The sequence below is a fragment of the Delphinapterus leucas genome, chromosome 3, assembly GCF_059928025.1.
Source record: "Delphinapterus leucas isolate spDelLeu-1000000601 "Yukka" chromosome 3, BTC_Dleu_Yukka2, whole genome shotgun sequence".
Taxonomy (NCBI): Eukaryota; Metazoa; Chordata; class Mammalia; order Artiodactyla; family Monodontidae; genus Delphinapterus; species Delphinapterus leucas.
Window position 1 is genome coordinate 43,602,947 of NC_143131.1, and position 16,170 is coordinate 43,619,116.

At 40.5% G+C, this 16,170-nt stretch overlaps 1 protein-coding gene across 1 annotated transcript in view; it reads right to left on the reverse strand.

The window, feature by feature from the left end:
* Positions 1 to 9,726: 9,726 nt before the first annotated feature.
* LOC149749551 (chondroitin sulfate proteoglycan 4-like) overlaps positions 9,727 to 16,170 on the reverse strand; it is a 64,615-nt gene continuing 58,171 nt past the window's right edge. Inside the window, 5 exon segments of the mRNA XM_089908564.1 lie at positions 9,727 to 11,472; positions 11,474 to 11,655; positions 11,658 to 12,646; positions 12,648 to 13,266; positions 13,918 to 14,101. Coding sequence (XP_089764690.1) covers positions 11,344 to 11,472; positions 11,474 to 11,655; positions 11,658 to 12,646; positions 12,648 to 13,266; positions 13,918 to 14,101 — 2,103 coding nt within the window. The 3' untranslated portion in view covers positions 9,727 to 11,343.

The following is a 16,170-nucleotide window of genomic DNA, read 5'->3' on the forward strand; positions in this document are numbered from 1 at the left end:
TTGATCCTGTTCCATTTATCTATATTTCTGTTTTTGTGCCAGTACCATACTTTCTTGATTACTGTAGCTTTGTAGTATAGTCTGAAGTAAGGGAGCCTGATTCCTCCAGCTCCATTTTTCTTTCTCAAGATTGCTTTGGCTATTCGGGGTCTTTTGTGTCCATACAAATTGTAAAATTGTTTGTTCTAGTTCTGTGAAAAATGCCATTGGTAATTTGATAGGGATTGCATCGAATCTGTAGATTGCTTTGCATAGTAGTCATTTTCACAATGTTGATTCTTCCAGTCCAAGAACATGGTATATCTTTCAATTTGTTTGTATCATCTTTGATTTCTTTCATCAGTGTCTTATAATTTTCTGCATACAGGTCCTTTGCCTCCTTAGGTAAGCTTATTCCTAGGTATTTTCTTCTTTTAGTTGCAATGGTAAATGAGAGTGTTTCCTTAATTTCTCTTTCTGATTTTTCATCGTTAGTGTATAGGAATGTAAGAGATTTCTGTGCATTAATTTTGTATCCTGCTACTTTACCAAATTCATTGATTAGCTCTAGTAGTTTTCTGGTGGCATCTTTAGGATTTTCTATGTATAGTATCATGTCATCTGCAAACAGTGACAGTTTTACTTCTTCTTTTCCAATTTGGATTCCTTTTATTTCTTTTTCTTCTCTGATTGCCGTGGCTAAAACATCCAAAACTATGTTGAATAATAGTCATGAGAGTGGGCACCCTTGTCTTGTTCCTGATCTTAGAGGAAATAGTTTCAGTTTTTCACCATTGAGAATGATGTTGTCTGTGGGCTTATCATATATGGCATTTATTATGTTGAAGTAAATTCCCTCTGTGCCTACTTTCTGGAGGGTTTTTATCATAAATCGGTGTTGAATTTTGTCAAAAGCTTTTTCTGCATCTATTGAGATGATCACATGCTTTTTATCCTTCAGTTTCTTAATATAGTGTATCATATTGATTGCATATATTGAAGAATCCTTGCATTCCTGGGATAAACCCCACTTGATCATGGTGTATGATCCTTTTAATGTGCTGTTGGATTCAGTTTGCTAGTATTTTGTAGAGGATTTTTGCATCTATGCTCATCAGTGATATTGGCCTGTAATTTTCTTTTTTTGTGACATCTTTGTCTGGTTTTGGTATCAGGGTGATTGTCACTTCATAGAATGAGTTTGGGAGTGTTCCTCCCTCTGCTATATTTTGGAAGAGTTTAGAAGGATAGGTGTTAGCTTTTCTCTAAATGTTTGCTATAATTCACCTGTGAAGCCATCTGGCCCTGGGCTTTTTTTTGTTGGAAGATTTTTAATCACAGTTTCAATTTCAGTGCTTGTGTTTGGTCTGTTCATGTTTTCTATTTCTTCCTGGTTCAGTCTTGGGAGGTTGTACTTTTCTAAGAATGTGTCCATTTCTTCCAGGTTGTCCATTTTATTAGCATATAGTTGCTTGTATATGCCCAGCATGATCCTTTGTATTTCTGCAGTGTCAGTTGTTACTTCTCCTTTTTCATTTCTAATTCTGTTGATTTGAGTCTTCTCCCATTTTTCCGTGATGAGTCTGGCTAATGGTTTATCAATTTTGTTTATCTTCTCAAAGAACCAGCTTTTAGTTTTATTGATCTTTGTTATTGTTTTCTTTGTTTCTTTTTCATTTATTTCTGATCTGATCATTATGATTTCTTTCCTTCTGCTAACTTTGGGGTTTTTTTGTTCTTCTTTCTTTAATTGTTTTAGGTGTAAGGTTGGGTTGTTTATTTGAGATTTTTCTTGTTATTTGAGGTAGGATTGTATTGCTATATATTTCCCTCTTAGAACTGCTTTTGCTGCATCCCATAGGTTTTGGGTCGTCGTGTTTTCATTGTCATTTGTTTCTAGGTATTATTTGATTTCCTCTTTGATTTCTTCAGTTATCTCTTGGTCGTTTTGTAGTGTATTGTTTAACCTCCATGTGTTTGTATTTTTTACAATTTTTTTCCTGTAATTGATATCTAGTCTCATAGTGTTGTGGTTGGATAAGATGATTGATATGATTTAAATTTTCTTAAATTTATGAAGGCTTGATTTGTGACCCAAGATGTGATCTATCCTGGAGAATCTTCCGTGTGTACTTGAGAAGAAAGTGTATTCTGTTGTTTTTGGGTGGAATGTCCCATAAATATCAATTAAGTTCATCTGGTCTAATGTGTCATTTAAAGCTTGTTTTCTTATTTATTTTGTTTGGATGATCTGTCCATATAAGTGGGGGTGTTATAGTTGTCTACTATTATTGTATTACTGTTGATTTTCCCTTTTATGGCTGTATTTGCTGTATATAATGATGTGCTCCTATGTTGGCTACATACATATTTACAATTGTTATATCTTCTTCTTGGATTGATCCCTTGATCATTATATAGTGTCCTTCCTTGTCTCTTTATTTTAAAGTCTAATAATAATCTTTATTTTAAAGTCTATTTTGCCTGATATGAGTATTGTTACTCCAGATTTCTTTTGATTTCCATTTGCATGGAATGTCTTTTTCCATCCCTTCACTTTCAGTCTGTATGTGTCCCTATGTCTGAAGTGGGTCTCTTATAGACAGCATATGTACATGTCTTGTTTTTGTATCCCTTCAGCCAGTCTGTGTCTTTTGGTTGGGGCATTTAATCAATTTACATTTAAGGTAATTATTGATACGCATGTTCCTATTACCATTTTCTTAATTGTTTTGGGTTTGTTTTTGTAAGTCTTTTCCTTCTCTTGTGTTTCCCAATTAGAGAAGTTCCTTTAGCATTTGTTGTAAAGCTGGTTTGGTGGTGCTGAATTCTCTTAAGTTTTGCTTGTCTGTAAAGCTTTTGATTTCTCCATCAAATCTGAATGAGATCCTTGCTGGGTAGAGTAATGTTGGTTGTAGGTTTTCCTTTTCATCACTTTAAAAATATCTTGCCACTGCCTTCTGACCTGTAGAGTTTCTGCGGAAAGATCAGCTGTTAACCTTACAGTGATTCCCCTGTATGTTATCTGTAGGCAAACCAATCTTGAAAAAGAAGGGTAAACTTGGAGAACTCACTTCCCAATTTCAAAACTTACTACAAAACTATAGTAATCAAGACACGATGGCACTGGCATAAGAATAGATATAAATATCAATAAGTTAGAACAGAGAGTATGGAAATAACCTCTTATATTCAACTCACTTTTGACAAGGGAGCAAAGATAATTAAATGGGGAGATAATAGTCTCTTCAACAAATGGTACTAAGACAAATACATATCTACATGCTGTAGAATGAAGTTGGACCTCTACTTCACACCATATACACCATGTATAAAAATGAACTCAAAAGGAGTCAAAGATCTAATTTGAAGACCTAAAACTATAAAACTCTTACAAAAAAGCAGAGGCATTAATGTTCATGATTTTGGATTAGGACATATTTTCTTAGATACTGCATCAGAGGTACAAGTGACAAAAGAAAAAATAGATAAATTAGACATCATCAAAATTAAAACCTTTGAGTTTCATAGCACATCATCAAGAAAGTAAAAAGACAATCCACAGAATGGGAGAAAAATTTTGTATATCACATATCTGATAAGGATTACTATCCATAATATATAAATATCTCTTATAACTCAAGAATAAAAAGACAAATAATGCAATTAACAAAGGATCTGAATAGACATTTCTCTAAAGAAGATATACAAATGGCCAATGAGTAAATGGAAAGATGTTCAACATCATTAGTCATCAGGGAAATGCAGATCAAAATCACAATGAGGGAACTCCCTGGCAGTCCAGTGGTTAGTACTTGGCGCTTTCACTGCCAGGGCCTGGGCCCAGGTTTGATCACTGGCCAGTGAACTAAGATCCTGCAAGCCACATGGCACAGTCAAAAACAACAAACAAGCAAAAAACACAATGAGATACCACTTCATACCCTCTAGGATGGCTAAAATCAAAAGGACAAATAATAAGTGTTGCTGAGGATGTAGAAAAATTGGAACCCTCACACATTGCTAGTGAGAATGTAAAATGTGGCAGCCACTTTGGAAAACAGTCTGGCAGTTTCCCAGAAGGTTAAACATAGAATTACCATATTACCCAGCAATTCCACTTCTAGGTATATATCCAAGAGAAATGAAAACATATAGCCACACAAAAACGGGTTCATGAATATTCATAGTATCATTTTTCACAATAGCCAAAAAACATGGAAACGACCCAAATGTCCATTAGCTGATGCGTGGATAAATAAATGTGGTATACCCATACAGTGAAATATTATACAGCCACAAAAAGGAACTGATACTTGCTACAACATGATGACCCTTGCAAATATTATGCTAAGTGAAAGAAGCCAGTCTCAAAAGACCAAATATTGTATGATTCTATCTATATGAAATGTCCAGAATAGGCAAATCCATAGAGACAGAAAGTATATTAGTAGTTGCTTAGGACTGAGGGACTTGGGGGTAAATGAAGAGTGACTGCCAATGGGTACAGGGCTTTTCTTTTTTTTTAATTTTTATTTATTTATTTATTTATTTTTGGCTGCTTTGGGTCTTCGTTGCTGCACACAGGCTTCCTCTAGTTGCAGCGAGCGGGGGCTATTCTTTGTTGCGGTACGCGGGCTTCTCATTGCAGTGGCTTCTCTTGTTGCAGAGCACGGGCTCTAGGTGTGTGGGCTCCAGTAGTTGTGGCACACAGGCTCAGTAGTTGTGGCTCACGGGCTCTACAGCGCAGGCTCAGCAGTTGTGGCGCACAGGCTTAATTGCTCCGCGGCATGTGGGATCTTCCTGAACCAGGGCTCTAACCCATGTCCCCTGCATTGGCAGGCGGATTCTTAACCACTGCGCCATCAGGGAAGCCCCCAGGGCTTCTTTTTGAGGTGATGAAAATATTCTAAAATTGAGCATAGTGATGGCTGTACAGCTCTGTAAATATACTATTGAACTATATGCTTTGAATGAATTGTATGGTATGTAAATAATATCTCAATAAAGCTGTAATTTATTTTTAAAGTGCTGATGTAGTCTTTGCTATGCAAAAATACAAGCAATGCTGAGATGAAATGCAGAGGAGTCTTTTTAAAATATTACAAAATGCATTAAATCTTGGACTTGCTAAAAGTTGTGGTGAACAAGTTATTGTTTCTGGGACCTAACATGACCGGCAGACTAACCGTAATTAAGAGTAAAGGGATTTTCAACTAGAAGGTGGTTTGGGAAAAGCCTAGTTTCTCAGCATGGTGCCAAAATGGCCAAGGCTCCCACCAGCACAAGGCCTCCTGGCTCCCACCTGCAGACCTGAGCTGCTGCCGATAAAGGGTCCTGCAAGGAGTGGTCCCTAGAGGCAAGTAATCCAGAGGCTAACTGTGTGCCTAAGACTCATGCAAAAACCAAGAGCCCCAGGGTCCATAGTCCTGGAGCACACAATACTAGGAGAATGTGAACTATTATTTTAGCCTAGGTTTCCTCCAAAGCAAAGGCTCCTCTGTGAGATAGACAGGGATAATAAATAGGACTGGAAGTGTCCATACCTATGTTTTTATGCTCAATCTTCTGGACACTCTGAGAAGCCTCACAGAATGCATTTTACAACTGTTTACCCATGGGATGAAAGGGGGAAGTATTTATTTGTCAGCTCCACTTTGCCACTGGCTAAGGGCTGTTTTGTGGGGAGTTAACTCTCCCTACTTCCGGGGTGTGCAACCAAAAGTTCCCACAGGCATGCTGTGAAGACACAGGGGCCCAGGGTAGAAGGCACAAGGCACACCATACACTCATTTATAGCTGTGAACACACCTGGAACTGGTAGCCTCAGCCATAGTTAGAGGAGGAAGCCAGTATCAGAGAATTTGAAACAATGCTTAAGAGGTGTCTGATGCAACTATCAACTAAGTTCTGTGAGGTCTCAGAATCAGGTACAGAATTTTCAGGGTCCAACATGAAAATGTGGGGTGTTTGTTCCAAAATTATTAGAATTTCCAGGTGGTGACAGCAGAGCATAAGCAAAGCCAAGGGTCCTTCTGAGAGTGGACCCTGTGTGACTGCACTGGTTGTACATGGCCATGAAGCTGGCCTCGTGTGGACTCTAAAGTAGCAAATTACCCTCACCCTCACTCCTACACACACACACACACACACACACACACACACACACACCACGTACTCCTGACTACATCTCCATAAGACACATTGACATTGAGGGGCTGAGTTCCCTCTTCTCTGCCTCTCCTTCGGCTCTGACCACACATCCATAGGCAAGGCAGGGGGGTTCCTGACCCTGCTGGTGTGTGCTAAGGTTTTTCCAGGCCAAGGTCAAGTCTGGAAAAAGGAGAGAATTTTTCATAAAGCTGCTTATTTTTTCCATAAGTTTCTTTATTATAAGATTCCTTCCTTACCTTAGAAATCATGGTGATCGTAAGCAGTACTTTTTTTTTTTTCTGCCAAGGAAGGATATTAATTTTTTTTCAGTGTCGGTCCTTTGCCAATTTTGGACTTGAAAATTACTGGCTCATGAATGTCTGAAGATACTGGGTTGGGAGGAAGAAGAGGAGGTAGGTGTTCAGAATCAAGAGGCTGGTCGATGTAGGGATTGGAGGCCACTTGGATAGGCAGAGAGCAGTGCGGGCATTTGATCAGCAGCTCAGCGCCCCCTACAAGATAGAGAACCATCGATACCTCCAAGCTCAAGTCTGCCCCATGTGAGTGTTCCTGGCGCGCTCTTTCCTTCATCCATTTTCTTGCCAAGGCTCTGTGTAAGGATGAAGGGGAAAGCCCTGCCTGTAGGTAGAGTATGAGCATTTGGGAAGCTCCTCTTCTTAAAAATATGAGCCTCTGGTTTACTCAAGTGACTTACTGTGTTAATTCTTTTAAAGTGCATTAAAACCCTAGGTAAGAAAATTCCTCTGTAGCACTTTGTATAGTGCCTGATGCATTGAAAATACTGTACACATATGATGATATTAACATCCAGTGATTATATCACTAAATCCTAACAAAACCCAAAGAGACAGGTGCTAATATTATCCCCATTTTTTGGCTGAGGAAACTAAAGTTCAGAGAGACTGAATAAGTTACTCAAAGTTACACTGCTTGGGAACAGAGGGCCAGGATCCAAAACAGACCCAGAGTCTATTGTTTAACCACACTGCCATGTCACTTCTTCTGAGAATATACAAGGTCGGGCTGAGAAGTGTGGAGGTCGATGGGCCAGTGAGCTTCCTGATTCTTGCTGCACCACTGGGTAGGCAGCATTTACCTAAGAGTGCTTCAAGTAAAAACACAAAGCCCTTTCTTAACCTCTGTCTCCTTTTGTCCTCTTTCTGTACCCTCTTTTCTCCTGGCATTCCTTGTGTGATTCTGGAGGAGCCAATAGAGGAAACAGACCAAAGAGCTCCTTTCAGGACAAAATCTTGCATCTTCAATATCTAGAAGCAGTATCAACTATCTAGCATCTCACATACAGTAGGTGAATAATAAATGTTTGCAGATCACTACGAGAAGGCAGCCTCTTCCTGGTCCCCATGAAACAGTTAGTGGTGTTCCTGAGCAGGCTAGCAAAGTCTCCAGAGTTCAGCATGCCACACAGTGGGCTCCATGCCCACTTTTATTCCCACATCTCTCCCTACGCAGGTCCAAATCAAACCTCATTATTAATTACAACACCTCTGAAAGATGCAGGAGGTGTGTAGTGTAGCCCCATCCCCAAATTCAGGGAATGTCATCTGATATATTCCATCACGTCCCATTACCTACCACCCGCTCTCCAGATGTGTCCACTTCAGCCTCAGAAATCTGAAGAACAGCTTCTGTGTCATCTCGATTTTACCTAATTAATGCACGACTCTAAGGAAGCACCCCCAAGTGTCTGAGCAGGATCTCTGAAAGGTTAGAATCTGCCAAAGTCTCCAGATATGGAAAAACATTAGACCCTCCACTCCGAGCCCACCCCAAAGTATACCTTCTCTTAAGCAAAATCAGCTACTCTTCTGATAGTACCCCTTAGTATCCACTTATTAAATCACCAGTCATTTGTTAAGAAGCACTGAATTCATTATGAATTCAGAATTGAGACTATGCAGTTATAGCTCTACATATGGGAGAAACCATTTCGGACTGATTTTCAATTTCCAACACTAAACAAGGCTTTGCCAAAATGTTTTATTTCATGTTTTATTTGAGCGAGCACCAAATGATAGGCATTGTTGCCTTTTAAATTGAACGCATATGCAAATCGGTAGACTATCCCAGATCCTCTGGAAGAAATCTGCCCAAGCTCCATATGAATTACATGATTAATGAGTGATTCTTGGCATCTGGGTCTCACACTGATGTTCTTGCTGTAGCAGGCACACTCATAAACAATGTGAATTATCATTTTAAAGCATTTGTGTGTGTCTCATTCCAATATGGACACCAAATTTATTGGCCTGGAGTTGCAGATTTAACAGGAAAAAGAGGAAGGAAATCAGACTTTTTTGTTTGGCCAGGCTGGTAGTCCTAGCTCCAGAGATTTTATGGCTGAAGCAAGGAAGAGGCCAACATGGTCACAAAGCCAAGTATGTCTGGCTCTTCCCCAAAGAACAGGTATTCTCCTTGCCCAGTCAAGGGAGAGCAAAGGCCCACTTACCAGATGCAAAGATGCTCCTCAGCCTTCTCTCTCTGTGTATAAGCTCAAGCACCGCCATTCTGCTTCTTCTGAGTGCCCAACTGCTTGGCACAGGCCCAAGAACAATTCTGAGTTGCACAGTGATCAAGCCAACCTTGGGTTAAGACTCTCATTCCTCCTCCTTTCTAAAGGGATCAAATACAAAAAACACTTGAGGGGGCTATATAAAATCGAGGAATCCAGAAATGCAGGAGGGAATCACTTTTGGAACAGGAGTAGAGAAGTCTTCTTCAGCAACAGTTGTCCATGGCCAGGGATGGTGGCAACAGTTGTCTGTGGCATTACATCCAAGGATCTAAGACAAGGGTAGTTGTCTCTAGGCCCACATAGGCTATGCTTCCATTTATTCTGTAGACTGTGAAATCTGTTTCCACAAAGAACATTTAAAATTGGGTTGGGAGAGAAAAGCAACCTAGAAGAGCAGAAAGGGAGAAGGTGAGAAAAAGGCCTTTTCCATATGGAACACATCAGGGGCATCAGAATTTTGGGGACACTTTGACCTCATCTTTACCTTTGTAAATATCCTACCCTGCTTTTTTTCTTTTTCTCCTGATGTGCTCCACCTGTTAACACAAGGCAAATATTTTTCCTTAGGCAAGGAATATAAAGAAATGAGTCTGTTCAAGTTTTGTTTGATTTTTAATACCTTCTCTAAAAAATGTTCATGTTTACCATTAGCCAATAACAATTTCAAACATACTACGGAATGTTCACCCTTCCATTCTGTTTTTAGAATACAATTTTTTGCCTAGACGTGGTAATGGGTTTACTAATCCTTCACTGGGTATACAAGAAAACTCTACATCATGGCTTTAACGAGAGTTTCTCAACCTTAGCATTATTGACATTTGGGGCCAGGTAATTCTTTGCCATGGGGGCTGTCTTGTACAGATACTTAGCAGCATCCTTGGCCTGTCCTCATTAGATGCCAGCAGCACCAGCTGTGAAATCCAAAAATGTCTCCTGACATTGCCAAATGCCCCTTAGGGGGAAGTTCCTCCCCCCACACTAGAAACACTGGCTTTAAGAAAATCATTAAAATATGAAAAGGAGATATTAAAGTAGATGCCAATTTGAAAGATTAAATAATTTCCCAAGTATTTCAATACTTGAAGAGTAGATTCTACACATTGCCTAATTGCCATTTCCCAGCCTTCCCTAATTACATGGTGGGCTGATTCATTGATCTCTGACCTGGCAGAATCCTCTCTCAGCCCCAGAAGAGATGTCAGTTATGTGAATCCCATTTCCCTTTGCCAATGGTTGGTCAAAGGATGGGAATCATGTTGCTCAGTTCTAGACAATGAGATGAAAAAGTGGGGGAAATATTTGGGAAGGCCTCAAGACTTTAAAAAATAGTAATAAATAATAATAAATAAGATCCTCTCTAAGAAAAAGTCTCTCCTTTTCCCCCACTAGGATTTCTGCCTTTGAGTGGGACTGTATTGCTTGGAGCTTCAGCAGCCATCTCACAATCACAAGGAGCTAAACAAAAGGATGAAATGCCAATAGCTTGAGGAAGGTAAGGCAGAAAGAACAAAACGGCTTCAGTTCTCAACATCTTTGAACTGTTGAACCAGCCTTGGAATGTCCACCTCAGGCTGCTTGTTCGTAGAAATAATTGAACACTTTTATTGCTTAGCTAAACCAATGATTGGCAAACTATGGTCTGTGGGTAACATTTAGGAAATAAGAATTGTGTTTACATTTTTAAAAGGTTGTTTAAAAATTTTTAAAAAGCAACCATATGTGTCCCACAAAACCTAAAATATTTTTACTATATGGTCCTGCACAGAGCAAGTTTGCCAATCTGCAACCTAAACCCCACTCGTGGCAGATGTCTTGTGATTTGCTACCCAAAGCATTCCTAACTAATAGAAGTACTGATGTCACCATTTTACAATGACAGAAACTGAAGCTGAGTCGGCCAATGGTAGGCTCGACTAGACAAGTCAAATACAAATTTGCCATTATTTCAGTTCATTGTAAAGTGAAACCAAATTGAGGTATCACAAAAGCATTAAACCTATTCTTTAGGGCTTCAAATAATATTTGTACTATAGGCTTGATGTTACAAATCAGAATAGACACAGCCTCTTGATGAAACTCAATGTATTCAATGAATACTTGCAAAGGGGGCCAGGCTATCGTACTATCTGGAGCACCAAGGCATTTCTTGCATTAAGAAGTCAAAGCTAGAGACTCCAAGGGGGAAAAGTCGTTACAGAAGAACACTAGAAACAAACTCACTGATATGACACATTACCTCTCCTACTTGCAGAAACAGCTCTTTACTTCCTCGTTGAATCACTCCGAGTGAATCCTCAGTGAAAAACAGTCAAAGCCTTCCTCCACTAACTCTAGCTCCCATGTTAATCTGCAGTCGGGCCAGCATGTTCTGTCACACCTTGGTAAAGGGTTTAAATAGTGGCAAAATCTTACGTACACTCAGAGCATCAGGTCCAGAAGAGGGTACACAAAGCTCATTGTGGACAGCCCATAACATGAGTGTTGTATAAAAGTTACAGTAAACACCTGCCAACACCTAACCATGGAGCTACTACAGAACACCAAGGGATGGCAGGGCTGGGCTTTTCTCAGTTGATCCAACCAGCATTTCTTTGTCTTTGTATCCCAGTACCTGACACACAGCAGGTGGTCAGTAAGGAACAAGCACCCTCAATCTACACCCAGTACTGGCTGTGCTTCAATGCTGGGTTGGTTTGTCGACAGAGCTTGACCATGTCAGGATCCAGATTCACACATGTCTCCCAAGGAACACATTTTTCCACTGGCTCAATGACTGGAGATTTTTTCCATGTGCTCGCATTGTTGGGCCCTGAAAAGACTGACCAGAGGACTGTTGGAGCTTTTTAGAAGAGCCATCACTGTGACAGTGGGAACAGCTATGCTCCTTTCCGGCCTAGGACCTGGGGGTGTGGGTTCCAATGGTATGATTATCAGAAGGAGGCTGCCCTCCCTGGGCTGGGTGGGTGCCCAGGGCTGGCTTTGGTGGCATCTGGTAGCCAAATGACTCTGGTGGGAGAGGCCTTGACATCCAGAGTGGGCTCTTCACCACTGTGTCGTCCCCAGGGATCTGCTTCCTGCCATCTGGTCTGGGTCAGCTTCCCCAGAGTTCCTGTCTGTGCTGTAGGTCCTGAGGAAATCACAAGCTTTTCCTGAGAGAGACCTGAAGTCACAAGGTTATCTGCAGTGACTAGTAAAGAAACATCAGGGGTAAAGGTCTGCAAAAGAAAGGGGTCAGGCGGCACTATGGTGAAGGGGAGACAACCTGTCGCTGGCTGTATGTGGGCTGCCCTGAGCAGGAACGTGAAGGAGTCATTCAGCCTATCGGTGCCGGTTAGACTGGCGCGTGGCTCGAGCATCAACAGTCCTTGGTCAACATCCTTCTGAGTGAACAGAGTTGTGTCTTCCATTGCGGTGCCCCGGGCCACTCTTCGTACAAGTCTGCCATGGACAGGGGGTTCTGTCACTTCAGATGTGGGATCACTGTTAGTCCTGTTAGCAAGCTCAGTAGCATCAAGGTCCTTCCTTCTCAGCTGATGGGCCACTCTGTTGGCAATTGTCAGATCTGACATAACCTGCAGGAAAGGCTGCACCCTGCTGTGCGGTGTTTGTCCTGATGTAAACAGCGAGAACCGTAGCTGGTCCTCTGAGGCAGTGAGGTGTGTCATGTGGTAAGAGAGCTTTCCTGAATTCAGATCCTCCTGTCCAAAGCTGATGACCACCTGGTTTTCGACGAGCAGATACCCATGTTGGAGGGGCCGTGTTATCTTGTACGTGATTTGGGGGCTTCTCCCATTGGTCACTGCTGATAGGTGAGCACTGGTGATGGGAACGGTTGTCTGGCCTTGTGGGAGAAGTAGGTCAGTGAGGTTCACGAGGATGATGGAGATGGGGATGACATCCAGGTGGAAGAGCTTGTAGAGTGGGCGGTGTTGGCCATCAGTCACACTGAAGTAAAACTCCGGAGAATGGGCTTCCACCTCGTATGAACCACACCTGAGAGTTATCAATGTGGGCTTGTGTGAAATGCTGAACAGGTATGTGTGGACGGTGAGCCATTGCCAAAAAACCATTATTAGGTTTACGGATGATCATATATCTGATCTCCTCTGGAGGACTGTCTGGATCTTCCACTTTTAGGTTTTCAGGTCCTAAAACCAACCTATTGCCCTGCAGAACTTTCAACCGAAGCCCTTTTGTCCTTAATTCTTGTGCCTTGTCATTTATAGGAGTGATGGTGATGTTAAACATCTCTTCAAGAAAGTCAGCCTCTGGCTTAGTGGTGGACTTGCTCTTTTGGTTGGGCCAAACGGCGAAGGTAAAACTGTCAGCTCGTGATTCAGAGTCATCGTGAAGGTATGTGATTCCAAGTTTATTAATTACATACTGAGAGAAATTGGGTTTGCTTTTGGTAATATTCCTCTCTCCAACCATAATAGTTCCATGGTGAGGAAGAGATGTAACTTGGAACCAAGTTTCATATGAAGAACGCTGAGGTTTGGGCAATTTAAATAAGAGGTTGGAAGCATCCGACTTAGATTGGCCAATGAGAACTTTGTCTCCTTCCTTGACAACAGCTCCTGTTAAAAACAAACGTAAAGACCAAAGTGACATCTCGTTAGAATTTTCAAATGACAGCTGTAACACTTTTTCTCCCTCAGATTTGCCTGTCCTAGTGGATAATTCACAATACCTTGGTATCTGAATTAGCACTGCTACCCAAAGCATACGAAAAAAGTAAATTTTAAATACACACGCCCACACTGTTAAGTCAACATTTCACGTAAGAGAGTTTTAAAACCTTGAGATTCACTTATAACGTGTTCATCTCCTAACTTACCTACTACCGCACTTTCTCTTGCCATGGAAACAGGTGCAGCTTTCAATACCCCTTTCCTTTTAAGAACTTGCCCTATTTGTTATTTTCATTTTCCATCAACAGTTTTCAGTCATGGGCATGGTGAAGTCCCCATTTGGAGGTACAAATAAGAATTCTGTAAAGCTAATTTGCCATCCTTCCCCACTACATCTATTGAGGCATATGAGAGGAGAGAGCAGAGGCCCAGAGAAAGAGCACACATAAAGAAATAACAAATTCTTATAGCCATATAAGTTTTATTTCAAAGGTGGATACATTGGCATTGACGATTAAAAAGGAAAAGATGTATTTCCAAATTGTCCCTACTTTAATAATTAGAGATAAGGTACTGACTATATCATGGTGGAATTACCTGTATTTGCGAGCAGACGACTCTGCCGACCAGGCTCATTAATTTCATATGAAATAGTTATAGGAAACTCCTCAGGGCCTAGAGCTGCTGGTGGGGAGGACACTGTGAACATGAAAGAGTCTTCTGCAGTCCAGCCTGTATTTTCCCGGTCTACATGCTGGTATAATACCAGCTGCTCACTGACCTGGCCAGATAGTAAGAAAAATCAGCCCCTGGTTTGAGGGATAATACGAGAATTAACGTATATCCTAATTGGAGGAGATACATGTCTTTTCAGGGTTTACTCTACCCCTCCTCAAACTTCTGCACATTTCCATGCAAATTCAGGAACATTAAAAGTGTGCTTATTGGTCAAACCTAAGTGATTCTATTACCAAAATGATCTACTTATCAGAGAAAGAAAAGTACATTGATTCTGAGATGACTAATGCCTAAGGTATATATATTATAAAAAGTTTATAATGAACCTTCACTTCCATGTCAGCATCGTAACTACCAGCTCCCAACCAATCTTGCTTCACATGTACTCCTACCCACGTTTCTGCCCACGAGATTATTTTGAAGCAAATCACAGACATCATGTCATTTCATCTGTAAATGCTCTAGTATTAGTAAAAGATGACTTTTTTCAAATATTCAGTTAGTGTTCAAATATCTCTCGTGGTCTAGTACATGTCTTTTTTTTTTTTTTTTTTTTTTTTAACATAGTTGCTTTGAGTCAGGATCCTAAATCCACACCTCACATTTGTTTGGTACTTCTCATTGGTTTCTTTTCATCTATAGGTTCCCTTTCTCTAATTTTTTTTCTTGTAATTTATCTGCTGAAGAACTTGGGTTGTTTGTCTTTTGAGTTTCCTACATTCTGGATTTTGCTGATTGCATCCATATGGTGTTGTTTGGCATGTTCCTCTGGTCCCTATATTTCCTATATACTACCGGTTAAATCTAGAGGCTTAATAAGAATCAGGTTCAATTTTTTGGTAAGAATGTTTTACACGTTGTATTGTATATTTCCTCTTGCATTGCATCGCAAGGCAAAATAATGCTGGGCTGCTGCTCTTTAGGATGTGTTAAGATTGATAAGTGGCTTCAAGTGCTGCCATCCAGCTATCTTAAGGTTCCCCATAAGCCTATCAACTAATAGCTTTACATACTCATTGATACAATTGCCTAAACTCATTATTTTTGCAGTGGCAAAACACTGATATTATTTATCTTATCATTCCTTCTTCATTCTTATCTGTAATTCTTCTATTTATAAAGAACTTTCTCTTATCAGCTATTTGGTTGCGCAGTACATGCAGGAAAGACAGGATTAAGCGTTTGATTCTTTCCCTTTATATATCATTTTTCAGAAGGTGAGTTCCCTGGCTCCAATCTCCAAACATTGTTCTCTTTGTTTAAGAATCATCAACTCATGAATTTTAATATACGATGTATTTCATTCCATTGCAAGTATTATTTTCATTGATTTTCAAACTGCCCCACCTGGCTTAAGATATTTTTCAAGATGTAATCCAAGTCCCTAATGCCTGTGGCCTATCAGTGTCCTTTTTATCTCATCGGATGGAGATGGGTTCTACCCAGTGTTGTGTTGTCCAGATACCATGTGGGCAGTCCTTCCCTCAACAGCAGTGATTGAACGTTCTAAAACTGCAACCACAGAAGGGAAGGCTAGAGAGAAAATATTCGACCCTTAATTCCTATAGGTCACATCTTTTTCTGACCTGCTATCTGTTATAATATCTGAACTTACAGGTAGGTTCTGGCGAAATACTTGCGTGTCCACGTCAAACGTGCCGAGGATAAGTTATCACGTAATTTAGAGAGAAGTTGAGTTTGTTTCATCAGCCAGTATCGGAAATACGGCCCTTCATATCCACAGGTTCCATATCCACAGAGTCAACCAACCGCAGATCAAAAATATTTGGAAAAACAATTCCATAAAGTTCCAAAAAGCAAAAGTGGAATTTGCCACATGCTGGCAAGGACTTACATACCGTTTATATTGTATTAGGTATTGTAAGTAATCTAGAAATGATTTAAAGTATACAGAAGGTTATATGCAAATACTATTCCATTTTACATATGGGACTTCAGCATCCTCGGATATTGGTACCCATGGCGGTGGGGGAGGAGGGGGCGGTTCTCCTGGAGCCAATCCCCTGCAGATATGTAGCGATGACTGTACTGTATTAATTAACAGAGGTTTGGTGATGCATTGCTCTGACTCTCTGCTTGTTACAGTGGATG